Raw genomic sequence first — 15,475 nt, forward strand, 5'->3', positions numbered from 1 at the left:
TGAACAGGAATCTATAGGTATATACATCTCTTCATTAAGGTTGTAACAGACAGATATAGAATAGAAGGGAATGGTTCAAGTGTAAAATGTTAAACTTATCCTGTATTGATAGCGCACATTCCTCTATTCAATTTACACATGAACTACCTATATAGTGATGCGAATCTCACCTGCTGGGAGACCAACAGAGGGCGTGCTTCCATTCTGCGAGCTGCCTCTTCCAGTCAGTTCATAGACGTTCCTCTTGGAATACATCCTCAGAGCAGCGACGTCCATCACCGATTTCAAGACCCTCAGATCCAGATGAAAGTCGGGATTTTCTGGAAACTAATCAAAACAGACACAATATTAATAAATGCTATGATAAGGTCACAAAAGAAAGTAGTTTTGGCTACATGTAATCTTGGTGCGTTATATAGAGCTAATCAAAACCAAAATTTAATAAAACAATGTTTACGAAACATCTCAGACAGACAAGGGGGTAAGGAAGATGACCCCGGGATAACAAATGGGATATGGATTCCTAAGGTCACTGGTTCAAAGAACCTAGTCTAGAGAAAAATAAAGTTGTTTTTTAATTATTTATCATTGCTTTGAAAAAGAGGTTGGAATTTAAATAATGAATCTTCCGCAAGAAAAACACCTGTACTGAACATTTACATTAGTTTAATAAAATTGAGTCATCAAAACTACTTTGAAAAACCACAACTGTTTTTTTCTGGAAATATAACACACTTAAATAGCATACACATTTTAGAGAGGAACAACTCTATTGAAAGAAATGACAACCACTGGATATCCAAACCAAATCATTGTTAACTATTGGAAAGCAGTAAAAAAAAAAATATGGTAAAATTTTTTTTAAGTATCTACCATTGACAAAGAGCTCATCTCAATAAAGTTAAAATTTGACAAGCATGATGATATGAAGGTTTACCTGAGCTGACAATATCTGTGAAAGAGAGTACAGCTTTGAAGCCAAACCCTGGTGTTCTTGAAACCCTGAACATATTAACCAAGTCTCGAGTATGACCAGTAAGTCTGGTATGACCATTGAGGTGTGTCGCATCGAGGCCTGAAGAGGAAGTAATAAATCGATCAATTAATCCATCAATCAATCAATCATGCATTAGCTACAAGGAAACCATCTTTACAATAACTTAAGTTTGTTCAAATAAATTAACAGTTTCCATATCTAGAAAAATTTCCACAAGGATAAAAAGGCGTAAAGTTGTATAAACTTGTAAAATAAAACCCAAATTCTGAGACAGCTAGAAGGGCAATGACACGTTGATAAGCATAATTACCTGAGTTGCATTACAGAGAGAGAAATGAGAAATATGCTAATGGCGTAGCCTACCTTCAAATTAGCCGGTACCTCGGGGTGACGAATACCATCTGTCGTCATGGTAACGAAACAAGCAAAATTACCGCTAGCTGGAATCAGGTGTCCATCAAATTCCAAATGTCCCAATGTGACTGGCTTGTGATGCCAATGCTGGACAGATGGCGTGGATTGCACATTTGCTGTTAAAGAAGCAGAAATGGTGGATGATAAATCTACTGATGTTTATCAAAAAATATCAAATTTCAAAGTTTGGGTCTATCATATCAAAACATAGACTTAATTTATCTAGTTTTATGATGGCCATTTTCCTTGATATCAATGATTTTATTTCAAGAGGGCATATCGTTCCTACATGTTTCGATGATTTTGTTCAAGAAGACATGTAATAGAGTTTAATAATTTTCAAATAGACTACTTTGTCGTTAGAAAGAACAGAAAAGTTTATTGTTTAGAAAAGGATTAAAATCAAGTTACCTCAGGATAAAAGTCCTGTGCCTCTCCACCAATTGAGCTATCTAGCCAACCGTCTTTGCTTTCATTTTTAAATAGACAACAGAAGGGTGATGGGGAAATCCAAAAGCCAAAAAAATCGTCCTATTTTTTTTTTTTTTTTTGTCTCTTTACATTAAATTTTTATAATATCAAGTCACTTCAATATATTTACTGTTTATCATTTGTTTTAATCTGTCGACATGTAGTTTTTATCACTAATAATTAATACAGTAATACTCACCGGATTTAGGTCTGTTGATGAAGAGAGGGACCGGATCATTACTGGTCAAATAATGATCAGTCACAGAAACTTGTCGTCCTCTAACGATGGAGTGTCTCCTGCCTCTCGATTTATCCTTCAATTCATCAATATCAGCCTCCTTGTAAACCGAACGGGAAAAAAAATGACAGTTAATTATTGATTCCATTCTGTACATACTTTAACGGTATTGGTTCACCTCTGCTGGTTTCACTACATGTCTCTTATTGTGGTTTACAACATATAATTTATAATGGTGCAGTGTGATACAGTGGTATTTTGAAATTTGAAATATGATAGGGACCATATGAAAGATTGTACCGTGAATGGGGAACCAAAAACACATTTCACCGAGCCAATTTAAATTAAAACAGGTAAAAAAAAAAGAGTTTTCAAAGCAAGGAATGCAAGGTATCCATTCTGCTATTCTTTATATTAGCAGCTTTTTGGTCACATGTTAGTTAACATTAAGTACCTTTCAATTTTTTGGTACATATTTCTTGAGGATTTTTTTTTTTTTTTTTTGACATCCATTTTCAGTAAATCTAGCAATAATTAAGTGGTTAAATGTGTAAGCATAACATTACAGAATAGCTGAATTTTGTAATCAGTTCCTACCAAAAAAATTAGAAAACTTATAGTCTGCATGTAAAGTAGTAACAACTAAAAGGAGAGAGTGGTGTTGACCAGGCAAGCTGTTTCAACAACAGTCAACAACTCTGGTCCGACAATACAACACTTGCTTCAGATACTTGAACTTGTGAATTCTTAAAACACATATTGCGGACAACTTTGTGTTTTCTATTGAATGAAAATGCTTGCAAGGATGAGAAAGTATGGGACACAACATGTTTTTAATATTTTAATTTATGGGTGATTGAAGAAAAAATGTGCCATTTTGTGACTCCCAATACTCAAAAGCCACAGGTAGGCGATTAAACTTGAGCAGACCTGTCACGTGTTGTACAAGAAAGGAAAATGCCGCAGAAAAGACTCGGTCAGAGATTAAGTCGAAGGTGAGTTACTTTCAATAAGAATTTGGGATCAAGTCAAATTTATTATATCAGCCTCTTTACCTCAGAAGTGATAAAGATCTTCTTCCTAGATTTTTGAGAACTATTTTCATCCTTTTCTGCAGTAGTTGGGAGCAGAGTGGTCACAGAGTGCCTCCGTAAATTTTTCTGAAACAGAAGAAAATGAACAAATTACGGTAGATTAAGATGCAAAATTTGTTCAACGGTTGAACATTTTGCTCAAAGTGAAACAGTAACATGTGACAAGTAAACTGAAAGCTAGTACAACTTTACGACAAGCAGTATTTTAAGTATTGGTCCAAAATGACAAAATAGACCTTTCTGGCATTCAAACCATTGCAAGAATTGGTACATCTACCCTTGACATTTCTTTCACACATTTTGAAGCATATCTTTCATTGAAATATGGAATTCATTCTTCTTTAATAAGATCAATAACCTGTTCAACTGCTGGCATGATTCTTTGAAGCTGCAAGTTAACCCGAATGTTCATTAATTTATTCGTAATTCTCGTTTTACAAAACTTACCACCTGAGAGAATATTACCAACTTCCCAGGAAGGAAATTCAAATTTATTTTTTTTGGCCAAATTGAACAAAAGTTTGCATTATGACTTAAAGTAAGTTATCTACCATAAAAAAGTCTGAAATTATTGGAATATTTTACCACTGATGATTTTCCTCTGGTCTCATAATTTTGGTCAAAGCTTCTGTTGCTCAAGACTTGATAAGCGTGAAAGATGTGCTGGAGCTGGCGGGCAAACACAGACAATAAACCTGTGGATGCAAATAAACAAAATGTTTACATTCTCTGCCACTAGAGTCTCTCTTCAAAGTTGTTTGTATCTGATGTCAAAGGTTATGACAATTATTTTACCATATCAACCAAGTACAATTCATAATAGGACTGCAATTCAACAAATCAAAACACTTGATCATTTCATACTTCCATCAAGTGAATGTTGATCCGCTAGTAAAAACACTTGATCATTTCATACTTCCATCAAGTGAAGGTTGATCCGCTAGTAAAACCAATTGCTCCTTTTATACTTCCATCAAGTGACTGTTGATCTGCTTTTAATTCCATTTCTTCCATTAACTTCAATCTCTGAAGAGTAATTTATTTCAATTTGGTAGATTGGTTTACGGTGCTTCTGCAATGTTCCTTTACAAGACTATGGTAATGATGCTCTGATTTTGCTGTGTGGTTCCCTTCCATCCTTCGATTTTATTGATGATTCGATCAGTTTTATTAAGAGTGAGATAGATTTATTCTTGTGAAGGCCTTGTATCAGAATGCTCAAACCAAGGAAAATTTCCATAACATAACATGTGTGTTAAATTTGTCCTTACTATCACTGCATCAAATTTGCCCATTTTCTTTGAGGCTGTGTAGATTAAAAGTTGCATTTGCAAGAGTCCTTACAATTTAACTTTCAAACATGGTAGCATTTAAGAGTGCAGCTACAAACAAAGAACGAAGTACACCAAGTTAGGGAACATGCCAACCTAATGATTATCACTACATGGTCTCCTTTTCATGTTCACATATCAACAACATTACAAAAAAACGTTGCTGTTAAAGATATCTCGACCATTGGCTATATGCACCGACCAAACAGTTTCTTACCCTCGGTCATTCTTTGCGGGTTCTCAAACAGTCCCCAGCTCCCTGACTGGACCAAGCCACTCAACAAATGACCAAGCACTCGGACACTGGAGATGTTTGTGCAGTCCACAGTGAAGAGATTTCGACCCATGACCTAAGAAAATGAGGTTAAAAAAAAACACTTTGATGAAAACATGTTTAAGAGAGCATGCACTTTGTCAGTTCTTAGTAGGTCATAACGAACACAGGTTACTAGTAACAAAATTAAGATTCAAGAAAACATCTTTAATACTGTAAAAGTTGGAATTTTCCATGAAAAGGAATGAATTGCACAAATGGATACCAACACTGTTTGTGCTGTGTGCCCAGTGTTTAACAATCTGTTGCATTTTTGGGACTTTCTTGTAGAGAAAGAGGCAGAGAGAGACAAGGAAGGCAAGGGGGAAGGGGGAGGGGAGGAGGGTTAGGGAGGAGGGGGAAGGGGTAGGGGAGGGGAGGGTGGGGGCTTAAATGGCAATTTATTAGCACAACTACCAAATGAAGTCATGATCTTGACTTTTGAACATTTTTTGAATTACTTGTTGAAAATATTACAGGTGGGGAAGAAAGCGTTTAACCTTATTTGTTTATTCATTACCTCAGCTAAATCTTTAATGCTTTCCGTCTTTCCCGAGGATGTCGGGCCGACCACTGTACCGCATTCAAACTGCTTCATGGCCATGACCATAGCCAAGTGACATCTGTCAGTCAACGGTGTCGTCACGACTCTTAAATTCGGTCCCAGATATTCATAATCATATGCAAATGAGGAGTCGAGCTGATTGACATGACAAGGACCAAAGACGTATCCAGTGATGGTCTGAGTTTTACCTAATGGGATTGTAGAAAAATATGAGTTGAAATCAAAACGTGATACCATAACTTTAATGAATTAAAATGCAAATTGTTACAGATTACCAGATGCACAACAGTATTACATAAAGAAAAACAGCAAATTGTGAAACAGACAAATTAATAAAATGGTGAAACACCATTTAATCAGTCCCAAAGGCAAAATATACTTTAGATTGTTAAATTTAAAATTTAAAAAAAAAAGTTATCCCAGAGGAAATTAAAAGTGCTAATCAACTGTCCACGCCCTATGAGACATATCTCGATGCTTCAGTAAAACGTCTCGGCTTGGGATCACTCTTCAATCATTTTTGAAGGTAAAAAGTTTGTAGACAGCATAAAGCTGAGCATAAAACCAAACAGCCTGAGATTCTTACCTTCTTGTTTCTCGTCGTGTTTGGCACACAAGATAGATGACATTTCCAGTGAGTACTTGAGGACTTTCTTCCAGTCAAAGGACTTATCACTTACATCAGTCAACTTGAGTAAACCTGGTTTTGATATAAGAAAACAGAAAAGAGAAAAGGATAAGTTATGAATTTTGAAATCAGTTTTACAAATACCAGTGTATCTCTCTTCCATCATTTTTACATCAAGGTATGACAGAGGAAGTTGTGCTGTGATGATAGGAAGCCTTACATAAGCCTTGATTAAACTTAATAATGTCCCAATAATATTTCCAAGGAATCTACATAAGAGGTCATAGTCATACTGAGCATGACTACCCTCATTAAAGATGACAATAATAAAAAAATTATAAAAAAAAACATTTTTAAATTATTTTTACATTAAAATTCCAAAGAAATTAAAGAGTAGCTAAAATCTAAATGACCAGATCGATATGAATTTAATAGTCTGCCATTATAATTATTAATTCGTTTCAAACCTTCTCTCTATAAAGCAGGCCTGCAGAAGGGATAAATCATAAAGAAATGTTTCATTCTTTCATTATTTTTATTTACCTTGTATGATATCTTTATAATGGAGTGTTTGCATGATGAGGTTACTAAGGAGGATGTGCAGCCTTGCCCGGCTCTGAGAACTGAGATATAGATGGACGTTATCCCGCAGAACGCTGGTATATTGTTTCAGCCGATTCTGCAGTTGATCCCTAGCAACAACAAAGAAACAAAACAAAAAACAAGAAAAGTATTAGGGATAAAATAGATATAAATTTTTGATTGATGAAGCTATATCTCTGTACCAGCCACGGACTCCTAGAAGTGATGAAGGAATGATCATATATACCCCAGACATAGGAGGTATCCCCATCGACCTCAGGCCCTGCCTCCCCCGTCCCCAGTGAGGAAGATGTTGGTTACTTTGCCCTTTTCAGACTCGTTCTGATGGGTTGGACAGTATATGTATATCCCTAAAATATTAACTCCCCTTCAGCCTATGTGGACCCTATTTCTTTAGTGGATTCCAAGCAAACGTTTTGCAATCACAGACCTCCAACAAATGTTACATAAATCTCCTAGGGGTCCGTCAAGTCCAGGTTAAGGTAGATGGGTGTAGATCATCAAGATGAAGATGGATCTTACATGATCCTGGAAATATCTTGTTGACAACCCCAAATACTTTGTTACACTTTTGATGATCCATGCATTGAATCTGACAGGTTTGGTGAAATTCAATATTCAAGTATATGGTACAATTTCTAAGAAATCTACTTGACATATGACAAGGGACATTTCAACTAATGTTTGTTTTTCTTTCTTATTTCAGCTTAATGTGCATCTGGGATGAATGTCATTAACCCCAAGCATACTTGCTTTGAAATTTTTAAAAGAAAATTTGAAAATAACCCTTGCACAAACACGCACACAAAATTACTATACTTGAATAGAACAATTCCACTTACTTGGCTCTTTCCAACTGTTCTTTATCTCCGCTTGCTAAAACCTTTGTCATCTGTCGGAACCAGAGTAAGCCCTCAGCCACCAGTACGCACTGTGCGGGAAACCTCAACAGCCAATGAGAGAAGCTCTGTTTGACTGCCTGCTGCAGGTTCCTTTCTTCCGGCGAGTTACCCGCCGTGGTCTCTAGCGCTGCCAATTCTTCTAGAATGTTCTCCGGATTGCTCAGCCTGCCTTCTCTCAGTCTCGACTCCAGGCAGGTATTCAGCATGGATCCAACTGTGCTCTTTACGGAGTTCTCAAAGTGCTTCCACCAGCTGGCAAAAGCAGGGGACGGTGTGACAGGGTTGACCAGTGTCAGACATTCGTTCAAGTCACCTTCGATGGACACGGCTTCCAGTTTGTCAGCTGGATAAAAAAATCAAACCAAAAGGTCAAACCGAAAGGTGGAACTAACAGATTACATGAGATTATGCAACTGCTGGAAAGTTTAAGAAAGGCTTGTAATACCATATGGCTGTTGGCTTTTTATTATATTTTTATGATATTGTTAAAATGTTTTGTGTTGCTCATATCATGAGATGAAGTTAATCAGTGGTCATAATGGCAGCAGGAATGGGGGTGAAAATAACCCGGCTTGATTCTTAATTTTATTCCCTAATCAATGTTGAATAGAGAGAGATTGATACAAAAGCTGATGGTAATTAAGGATCATGATGTAAAGGTTTCTCAAAACTGTCAAAGTATTAGTTCCCAATAACTTAATTGTACAGGTGATGTTAATCAGATCAGACTTGTATAGCCTATTCATGTATGTGTCTATGTGTGCATGTCCACACATTTTATGCATCTATGAGTGCATGTCCACACATTTTATGTATCTATGTGTGTATGTCCACACACTTTATGTATCTATGTGTGCATGTCCACACATTTTATGTATCTATGTGTGCATGTCCACACAATTTATATATCTATGTGTGTATGTCCACACATTTTATGTATCTATGTGTGTATGTCCACACACTTATGTAAATATGTGTGTATGTCCACACATTTACATTTTTCCAAAAGGTTACAAAACACACTTGAGGACATTGCAAGATCAGATTCTAGCAGAGGAAGCATACCACACATCCAAAGGAAGGGAATTTCACACAGAAGCAGCCACTGAAGAGAATGCACAGATGCCAACTCTAGTGCAGGTGCACCATTTGACTTACAGGTTTTTCTTAGGAGCATAGATCATGTACGAAAAGTGTGTTGTTGAATATGACTATATTGTATAGAATTGGGATTTGCGAATAAATCTTTTGAAAACACAGAGTTTTCTGTGTATAGTAGTGATTTATGACCATATGTAAATTATGGGTGAAAAAACTACTCCAGAAATAAATAAATAAAATTGCTACTATTAACACTGATCTCCATCCCAGGTACTACCCCGGTATATTGTTCTGCTCCCTTTCCCAATCTTCCCTACCTCCCTTCACCCCCTCCCTCCAATCCCCCCCCCCACCTTACCCTCAATACCCACACACAACTTCTCTCCTGTTCTGTACAGTATTAAACTATTGAAAATTCCAACCAAAGGAACCATTCATACTCACCATGTAACTGTAGATCTAGGTGTTTATGAATTCCAAACGGGTCAGTGGTCAATGCCAATGTGACCCCTACGATTCCTGGGAACAGCTTCCTGATATACGGTATCCACAGCTGTCTGTTGGACGGGTGAGCTAGGAGATCGGTGAGGTCGTTGTCATTCAGGAAGGAGAATCTCGGATACGACATCCTGGCCTCGGTCAGGAGATGATCCAACTTCTTTAATAATCCTTCCTAAAGAAGACAAAGGGGATTACGTAGTCTTCCGAATCCGTCCAAAAAATTCTGGATTGATGTTATAGGTCTTTTGGTTCATCCCTAATAATATTACATAAAAATGCTAAAAAAAAAACTTGCCATAAAATTGCTTAAAGAATTCAAAAGGTAAATTCCTGGAGATTTCTGATCCTCCAAATTTTTTCCAATAGTTTAGGATCGCTAAATTAGACAATTGAATGATTGAATGAAAATCTGTTCGGATTGGCAGTCACAGAGCAATAACAAGATGACATTAAGAGATGAAAATACCTCTACTTTGATCATGGAGAGCAGAATCTGCTTCAGATTTTCTCCTTGAAGTTCCCGCCATCCTTTCTGCCCTTTCCGTTTGCTTAGAATTGAGAGCACCTTTGGGTCGGCCGCGATGGCTTTCATGATCTCCTGAGGTAACAAACAAAAATTGATCAAACATTTTCTTACAAAGAAGAAGTATAAATCTTAATTTCAAAAATAAACTACAACGATCTAATCTGAAGTGTACTCAAAATAAATAATTTGCATCGACAGACAATCCAAATTCCAGAGTTTATGATTTATTATGATGGTTGCGATTTCTGGTTAATTTTGTCATCTGGCAACAACAGCATGATTTTTGTTTTTACTTTGGGGTCGGGGGGGGTGGGGGTGAGGGTTACACCCTTGCAAGTAAGTCTAACTGTGATATATATTAAGGTACTATAACAAAGCGGTTTACTATCATAATAAGGGGGCAAATGGAAGGGTACATACATGTATGAAAGGACATGCAATTCCAATGAACAAAAAATGCATCCATCCTTCACAAACAAGCACACTACTAGGGTTGGGCGATATATCGAAAATTATTATTATCGCGATAATTTTTTTTCAAGACGATATTTTTTGAGGATTGGACAAATGACGATAATTTCTTGTGAAAGAAATTTGAAATAAATGTAGAAAAAAAATCTCCATTTTATGTGTAAATGTTATTCTAGCATTCCATGGTTAAGAAAGTTGAAAAGAAATAAAGTTTATCAACTTCATTTACTGACTTTTGCACTTCGTAAAAAACCCGTCCTTTACAACATTGACTGTATTGAGAACAAAACTCTGAAAATCATTAGAGAAATTACCAATTGTGTACGAAAAGTAAGTTGGTACACCTTTCTAATTTTACGAAAGATCGAGCAAAATACTTTCGAAAAATTCACGCGAAAGTGGCATATCGTGCTAAATGCAACAAGTGTCATGTAAACAAGGCTCTAGTACACCCATTTATGAATAAACCAGAAGACCACATCTGGTGTAAAGCGGGGGGAAAAGAAAGTATTTTCTAGAATTTCCCCAAAAAATAATAATAATAATATCCTACCATAGTTAAGTGTATAGTAAATAGCCTAACCACTTCGTCGGTTACGGATCTCACGTAACTGCAAAAACACAACTAATTGTATTTTGCGAAGTTGACGATTTCTACAAGGACATGGAAACAATATTTAGCATTAAGTTAATCACGCCTGGTGGCCTAAAACATGGAATTACAGGGTTTAATTTCATAAAGATGGCCATACTGTAGCTATTGGGGCCTTGATATCGTGCTATGTCTGTATGGTATAGACTGTGCCTCGTGTATCATGGGGAATAGATTGTTTTGTTCATGCGGAGGAGTCGGTTGCCTTGAGGTGTGTTTTACTTACCTTAATGTTACGGGGATATTTACCTACTTTCCTTTAACGTCTAAGATAATATTTCGCATAACTTTACCGATCCTTTACTGACTGACCTAATTAATTCTAGAGTGGAGCCAAAATAGTTTACTCCATGAAAAGTTTTTTGGAACCGTGCCAAAAATGTTAACAAACAGGTGTTAGACAGGGGGGTTGTAACTTGTTTGGTAAGGTACCTGGGAAAATTGGAAGCACATGTAGCCTACCGTGATATTTAAGTACGGTTAAACACTGCAGTTGTAAACTGATTGTTAGGCAGTCTAGAAACGGGGCTTTGCCGAACGTAGTTTGTTTCATAATATCGACAGTTTTGTAAGTTAAGCTTTATAAAGATTGTAAGACAGATTAATTCTCTTTTCATTTTATCACATTATATAGCTACTCTAACTTGTCATTTTAAAACTTTCATCAGTTTCGTGACAATTTAAATTCATAAAGTTTGTCAGTATTTTGAATCCTCAATTGCGAATTTTTTATCGCCAGACACGCAAAAATACTTAACTTTTCTGGGGTCCTTCGCCCCCTGGACCCCCACAAGGGGTTCCACCCCTTGACCCCAACAGGGCTCTAAGGCGGGCCCCTGAACCCCACACCATTATGCTCGGTGTGTTTGCTGCGCGAAAACACCGGTGGGAAAAAGGCAATTGTTTCTAGTGTGTTCGCGAACACACTAAAAACAACAAGAAAAAATTATCGTAATTATCGAAATATCGCGATAATTTTTGAACTATTTATCGTGACATTAAAAAGCAAATATCGCCCAACCCTACACACTACCTATTGGTATTTGTGAGCAAGGATGTGGATAATTGGGTGGTGAACAAGCAAACAATGATTAATATAAATATGGATTAATATGAATATGTATAGGCAGTGATCAATATAAAATTTGTATTTCATAAATATAAAATAAACTTCATTGCATTATTAAGAGGGCCAAATTCCCCCTTCCAATTCCCATCCCCCTCCCCCTCCTCCCCCAAACCTTCTCTTGTACATAGATATATTTATTGAAGAACCACCATCTGCTTCGTTCACTTAATGTTTTCGACCTAGTCTCTAATATTTCGTACCTGAAATTTTCTGTTGACAATATCATACTTGACAGTCAAGTCTGCATCATAAACAGCCTGTTCCACATCACTGAATATCTTGTACAGATACAGCCACTGAAAGAAGGAAATGACATGATTATGATACATCTGCATGCACCTTTAACATCGAAAATCACACACATGTGGAAAACTGAAATGATATCTTATTATGACTTTACCTTTACCTGTCGCTAATGAATGCACTTCTGCGTTTTTGTCAAAATTATTTTGCGCAGGATTCCGTGTGGGCTTGCAGAACCAACAATAGCACCCGTCCAAATCAGTCAGTCACAATCTGGTCATGCAAAGTTGTACGTGGATGAACGATGCAGTTATTGCCCATTGTAAACAGCTTATTGCATTCTCATCTTCCCATAGAATACAATGTACCATCAATCAACTCTACTAGAATCACCTGGGTTTTCGAAGCAATTTTTCTGTTCAGGGGCTTTGTTCTGAAATCAGGCATCTGAACAGCTTTTCTTGCCACCTACAGGACATGTGCTACAAAGTGACATTAGGCTAGGCTTACTTCCTTTAGTATAGTAGCCTACTAGACTAATATTGGTCTTCAATTGGTTTGGGCCTAGCCTAGCTAATTGTCTGTGTAAAATGTTGGAATACGATTGGAAAATTATTTTAAGATGTAAATATAATTTCTCAGATAAAGAAAAATGTTTAGAAAAACTCTTTTAAGGAAAAAGAATGAAAGATAATTGTACATTTCTAGATGATAGTAAGCATTTATTCTACCCCCCCCTACACCACCCTACCATGCCCCACCCCATTTTCTACATCTTCCTTTTTCTCATATCAAATTTAAGTAATAATGACTACAAAATTGTATTATATTACTTTATTAACACTTTCAGATAAGTTTTGACCTACAAATTACCTTTGATTGGCATTCCTCGATTAACTCCACAAGTTCATCGACTTGCGATAGAGTTGACCTCCAGAGTTCAGCAGAAGGTCGAAGGTTAGCCAGATGGGGAGAAACCAGCATGTTTTGAAGAGAAACCTGACTATCCTGAAAAAATGAAGAAGATAAAAATCTGAGGGTGAGCGCAGTGTTACACATTAAATAAGAGTGTGATCATTACGAGGAGACATGTGAAGCAAATGGTCTGAGCTAGCGAAACGATACTCGTTCGTATCCAGGTCCAACCAGCGGCATTCGACACTAGCTATCTGCCAGACCTCATCGCCTCCTACTCACCACAACGTTGTCTCTGCTCGTCGTCCGAAACCCTTCTCTGGGGTCCTCGCAGGTGGAACACTAAATTCTATCGAGACAGGTGTTTCAGCTCTGCCGCTCCTGAAGTCTGGAACAATTTGCCAACAAACATCCGTAGAACACCTAATCTTAATCGTTTTAAGACAGATTTGAAGACGTACCTTTTCAGCTGTTTTTAAACTGTCATTATACTTCTTAGCCTGGTTGAACTGTTCATGTTCCTTTTTACTTTATTTTTTATCGTACAGCTCTTCGAGATTTCTGGGAAGCGCTATATAAGTATTACGTATTATTATTATTTTTATGATTTGGTTTTCTGCTAACGCTCATGCACTTGATTTAATGTCACCACAATTACGGGAATATCAAAATGCCAAAGTCAAGATGCAGTTTTGTCATGTTTAAACTTTACCTATTCTGGAAAATGTCACTGTAATAATTCAATCAATTTTTGACCTTCTTGTTGGATGTATGAGGCAAAAGCCAAATATTATTCAAAATTTCACAGACCAACAAACAGGGGCAGTTAAATTCTTTTTTTAATTTAATCATTAAAATTTACATAACCTTAACGATTGCATAATCGGCTCACCTCCAATATATATTTGAGCTCTTCCACACAAATCAGAATGAAGACATCAGGCTGTTCCATAGAGGTCAAAGGTTGTCCACCTATATGAAAAAATTATCGAATTAAATATTTTACCTTTTTAAGTTCACATTACTAATTATGAGAACATTTGTGAAACTCAATTTGGATTTTCATTTTTAACATCACTGTATAAATGTTTTGCCAGATGAACTGTTACGATTTATTGAAAGCACATTTTGCACAAACTGAATATTCAAACAGTTACCTGTAACCCTTACATACTTCCCCCCCCCCTCCCCTCATCCAAAAAATCTTCTTATAAAGTGCTACTTGAAACACACTTAACACAAATGCCCCTAACAAACATCCCATTACCAACAAACTCCTTACAATATGCCCAAGTTAAAAATGCTCTTCCAACAATCCCTTACTTAAAATTCTCTCCCAACGACCTCTCCCTAACAACCCTCTTTCAACAACCCCTCCCAACACCTCTTCCCCTAAACTCCAATCAGACAACCATTCCCAAAACTCCTATTCAACCCCATCCAACCCCATGCAACAGCTCCCTTCCAACAATTCCTTCCAACAACCTCCTTTATACAAAAGGCCCTCTCAAGCCCCTAACAATAATTGCTCCTCTGTTTTCACTTCCCCTTTCATAGCAAGAGTATGAAGAGAACATATTAAAATGTGTATTAAACCAGCAGACAAAAAACCAACTATTAACAGTTCTATCAAATAACAATAGTTCATCATTTGAGAAACATCATATCATCATTTTTTCTTCAATTTGTTTTGGTAATGTTTTCATCATCATGACTTAACTCTACTTCTGTCAATCTCTTTTAATCTAAAAAAGTTATAATATTGAAGTAAAATACCCAAAATCGCATACTTAAAGTAGTTAAAACTTTCATACAAAATACTAACATATACTCTAACATCTACCAGATTTGTCTTACAAAGATAACCAAAGCAACTGCAAATTACATCAGACAAACAAAAACAATTTTTTTGAATTTAAAACAAAAATATCACTAGAAAATATTGTTTTCTAATACAACAACACTTCGCCTCCAAAATAGAGAATCGCAAAAAAGTAGTCTTTTGACAAGTCTCTTTTTTTAATTTCCTTTTCTAGCGGACACTGACCTTTAATCAAGTGTTTAGCTAATTTGAAATTTTTCTCTTCCCAGACTTGTCGGAGCTTCACCAATGATTTCTCCAGAGCAAACTCAGACATTGCACCTGAACAAATCTTGTTAATTGGCAGGCTCTTCTCGGTGATGTCGTACGAGAGTAGATCCATCACCCGGTACGGTTTATTGTGTTCGTATGTTTCCCCAATAGCCAGGAAAATAGCTCTCCAATGACGATGCTGAAAGTGAAAGATTTGATGAAATTTGATGTCATATTTTTTCTCCAGTTATTTCATTCGTAGTAATATTTCTCAGAGTAATTTTTTTTTCCTAATAAGTAGGGACGG

General features: G+C 36.5%; 1 protein-coding gene across 1 annotated transcript in view; it reads right to left on the reverse strand.

The window, feature by feature from the left end:
• LOC139959165 (dynein heavy chain domain-containing protein 1-like) overlaps positions 1 to 15,475 on the reverse strand; it is a 91,693-nt gene that overhangs the window by 50,113 nt on the left and 26,105 nt on the right. Inside the window, exons 26-42 of the mRNA XM_071956764.1 lie at positions 15,142 to 15,367; positions 13,987 to 14,066; positions 13,053 to 13,187; positions 12,137 to 12,232; positions 9,625 to 9,756; positions 9,102 to 9,330; positions 7,497 to 7,899; positions 6,595 to 6,743; positions 6,010 to 6,123; positions 5,379 to 5,611; positions 4,763 to 4,895; positions 3,800 to 3,909; positions 3,176 to 3,280; positions 2,082 to 2,220; positions 1,361 to 1,527; positions 938 to 1,075; positions 171 to 327 (exon numbers count right to left, since the gene is read on the reverse strand). Of these exons, the coding sequence (XP_071812865.1) occupies positions 171 to 327; positions 938 to 1,075; positions 1,361 to 1,527; positions 2,082 to 2,220; positions 3,176 to 3,280; positions 3,800 to 3,909; positions 4,763 to 4,895; positions 5,379 to 5,611; positions 6,010 to 6,123; positions 6,595 to 6,743; positions 7,497 to 7,899; positions 9,102 to 9,330; positions 9,625 to 9,756; positions 12,137 to 12,232; positions 13,053 to 13,187; positions 13,987 to 14,066; positions 15,142 to 15,367 (2,746 nt within the window). The remainder of the gene's footprint in view (positions 1 to 170; positions 328 to 937; positions 1,076 to 1,360; positions 1,528 to 2,081; positions 2,221 to 3,175; positions 3,281 to 3,799; positions 3,910 to 4,762; positions 4,896 to 5,378; positions 5,612 to 6,009; positions 6,124 to 6,594; positions 6,744 to 7,496; positions 7,900 to 9,101; positions 9,331 to 9,624; positions 9,757 to 12,136; positions 12,233 to 13,052; positions 13,188 to 13,986; positions 14,067 to 15,141; positions 15,368 to 15,475) is intronic.

This window comes from Apostichopus japonicus, chromosome 18, assembly GCF_037975245.1.
Source record: "Apostichopus japonicus isolate 1M-3 chromosome 18, ASM3797524v1, whole genome shotgun sequence".
NCBI classification, from domain to species: Eukaryota; Metazoa; Echinodermata; class Holothuroidea; order Aspidochirotida; family Stichopodidae; genus Apostichopus; species Apostichopus japonicus.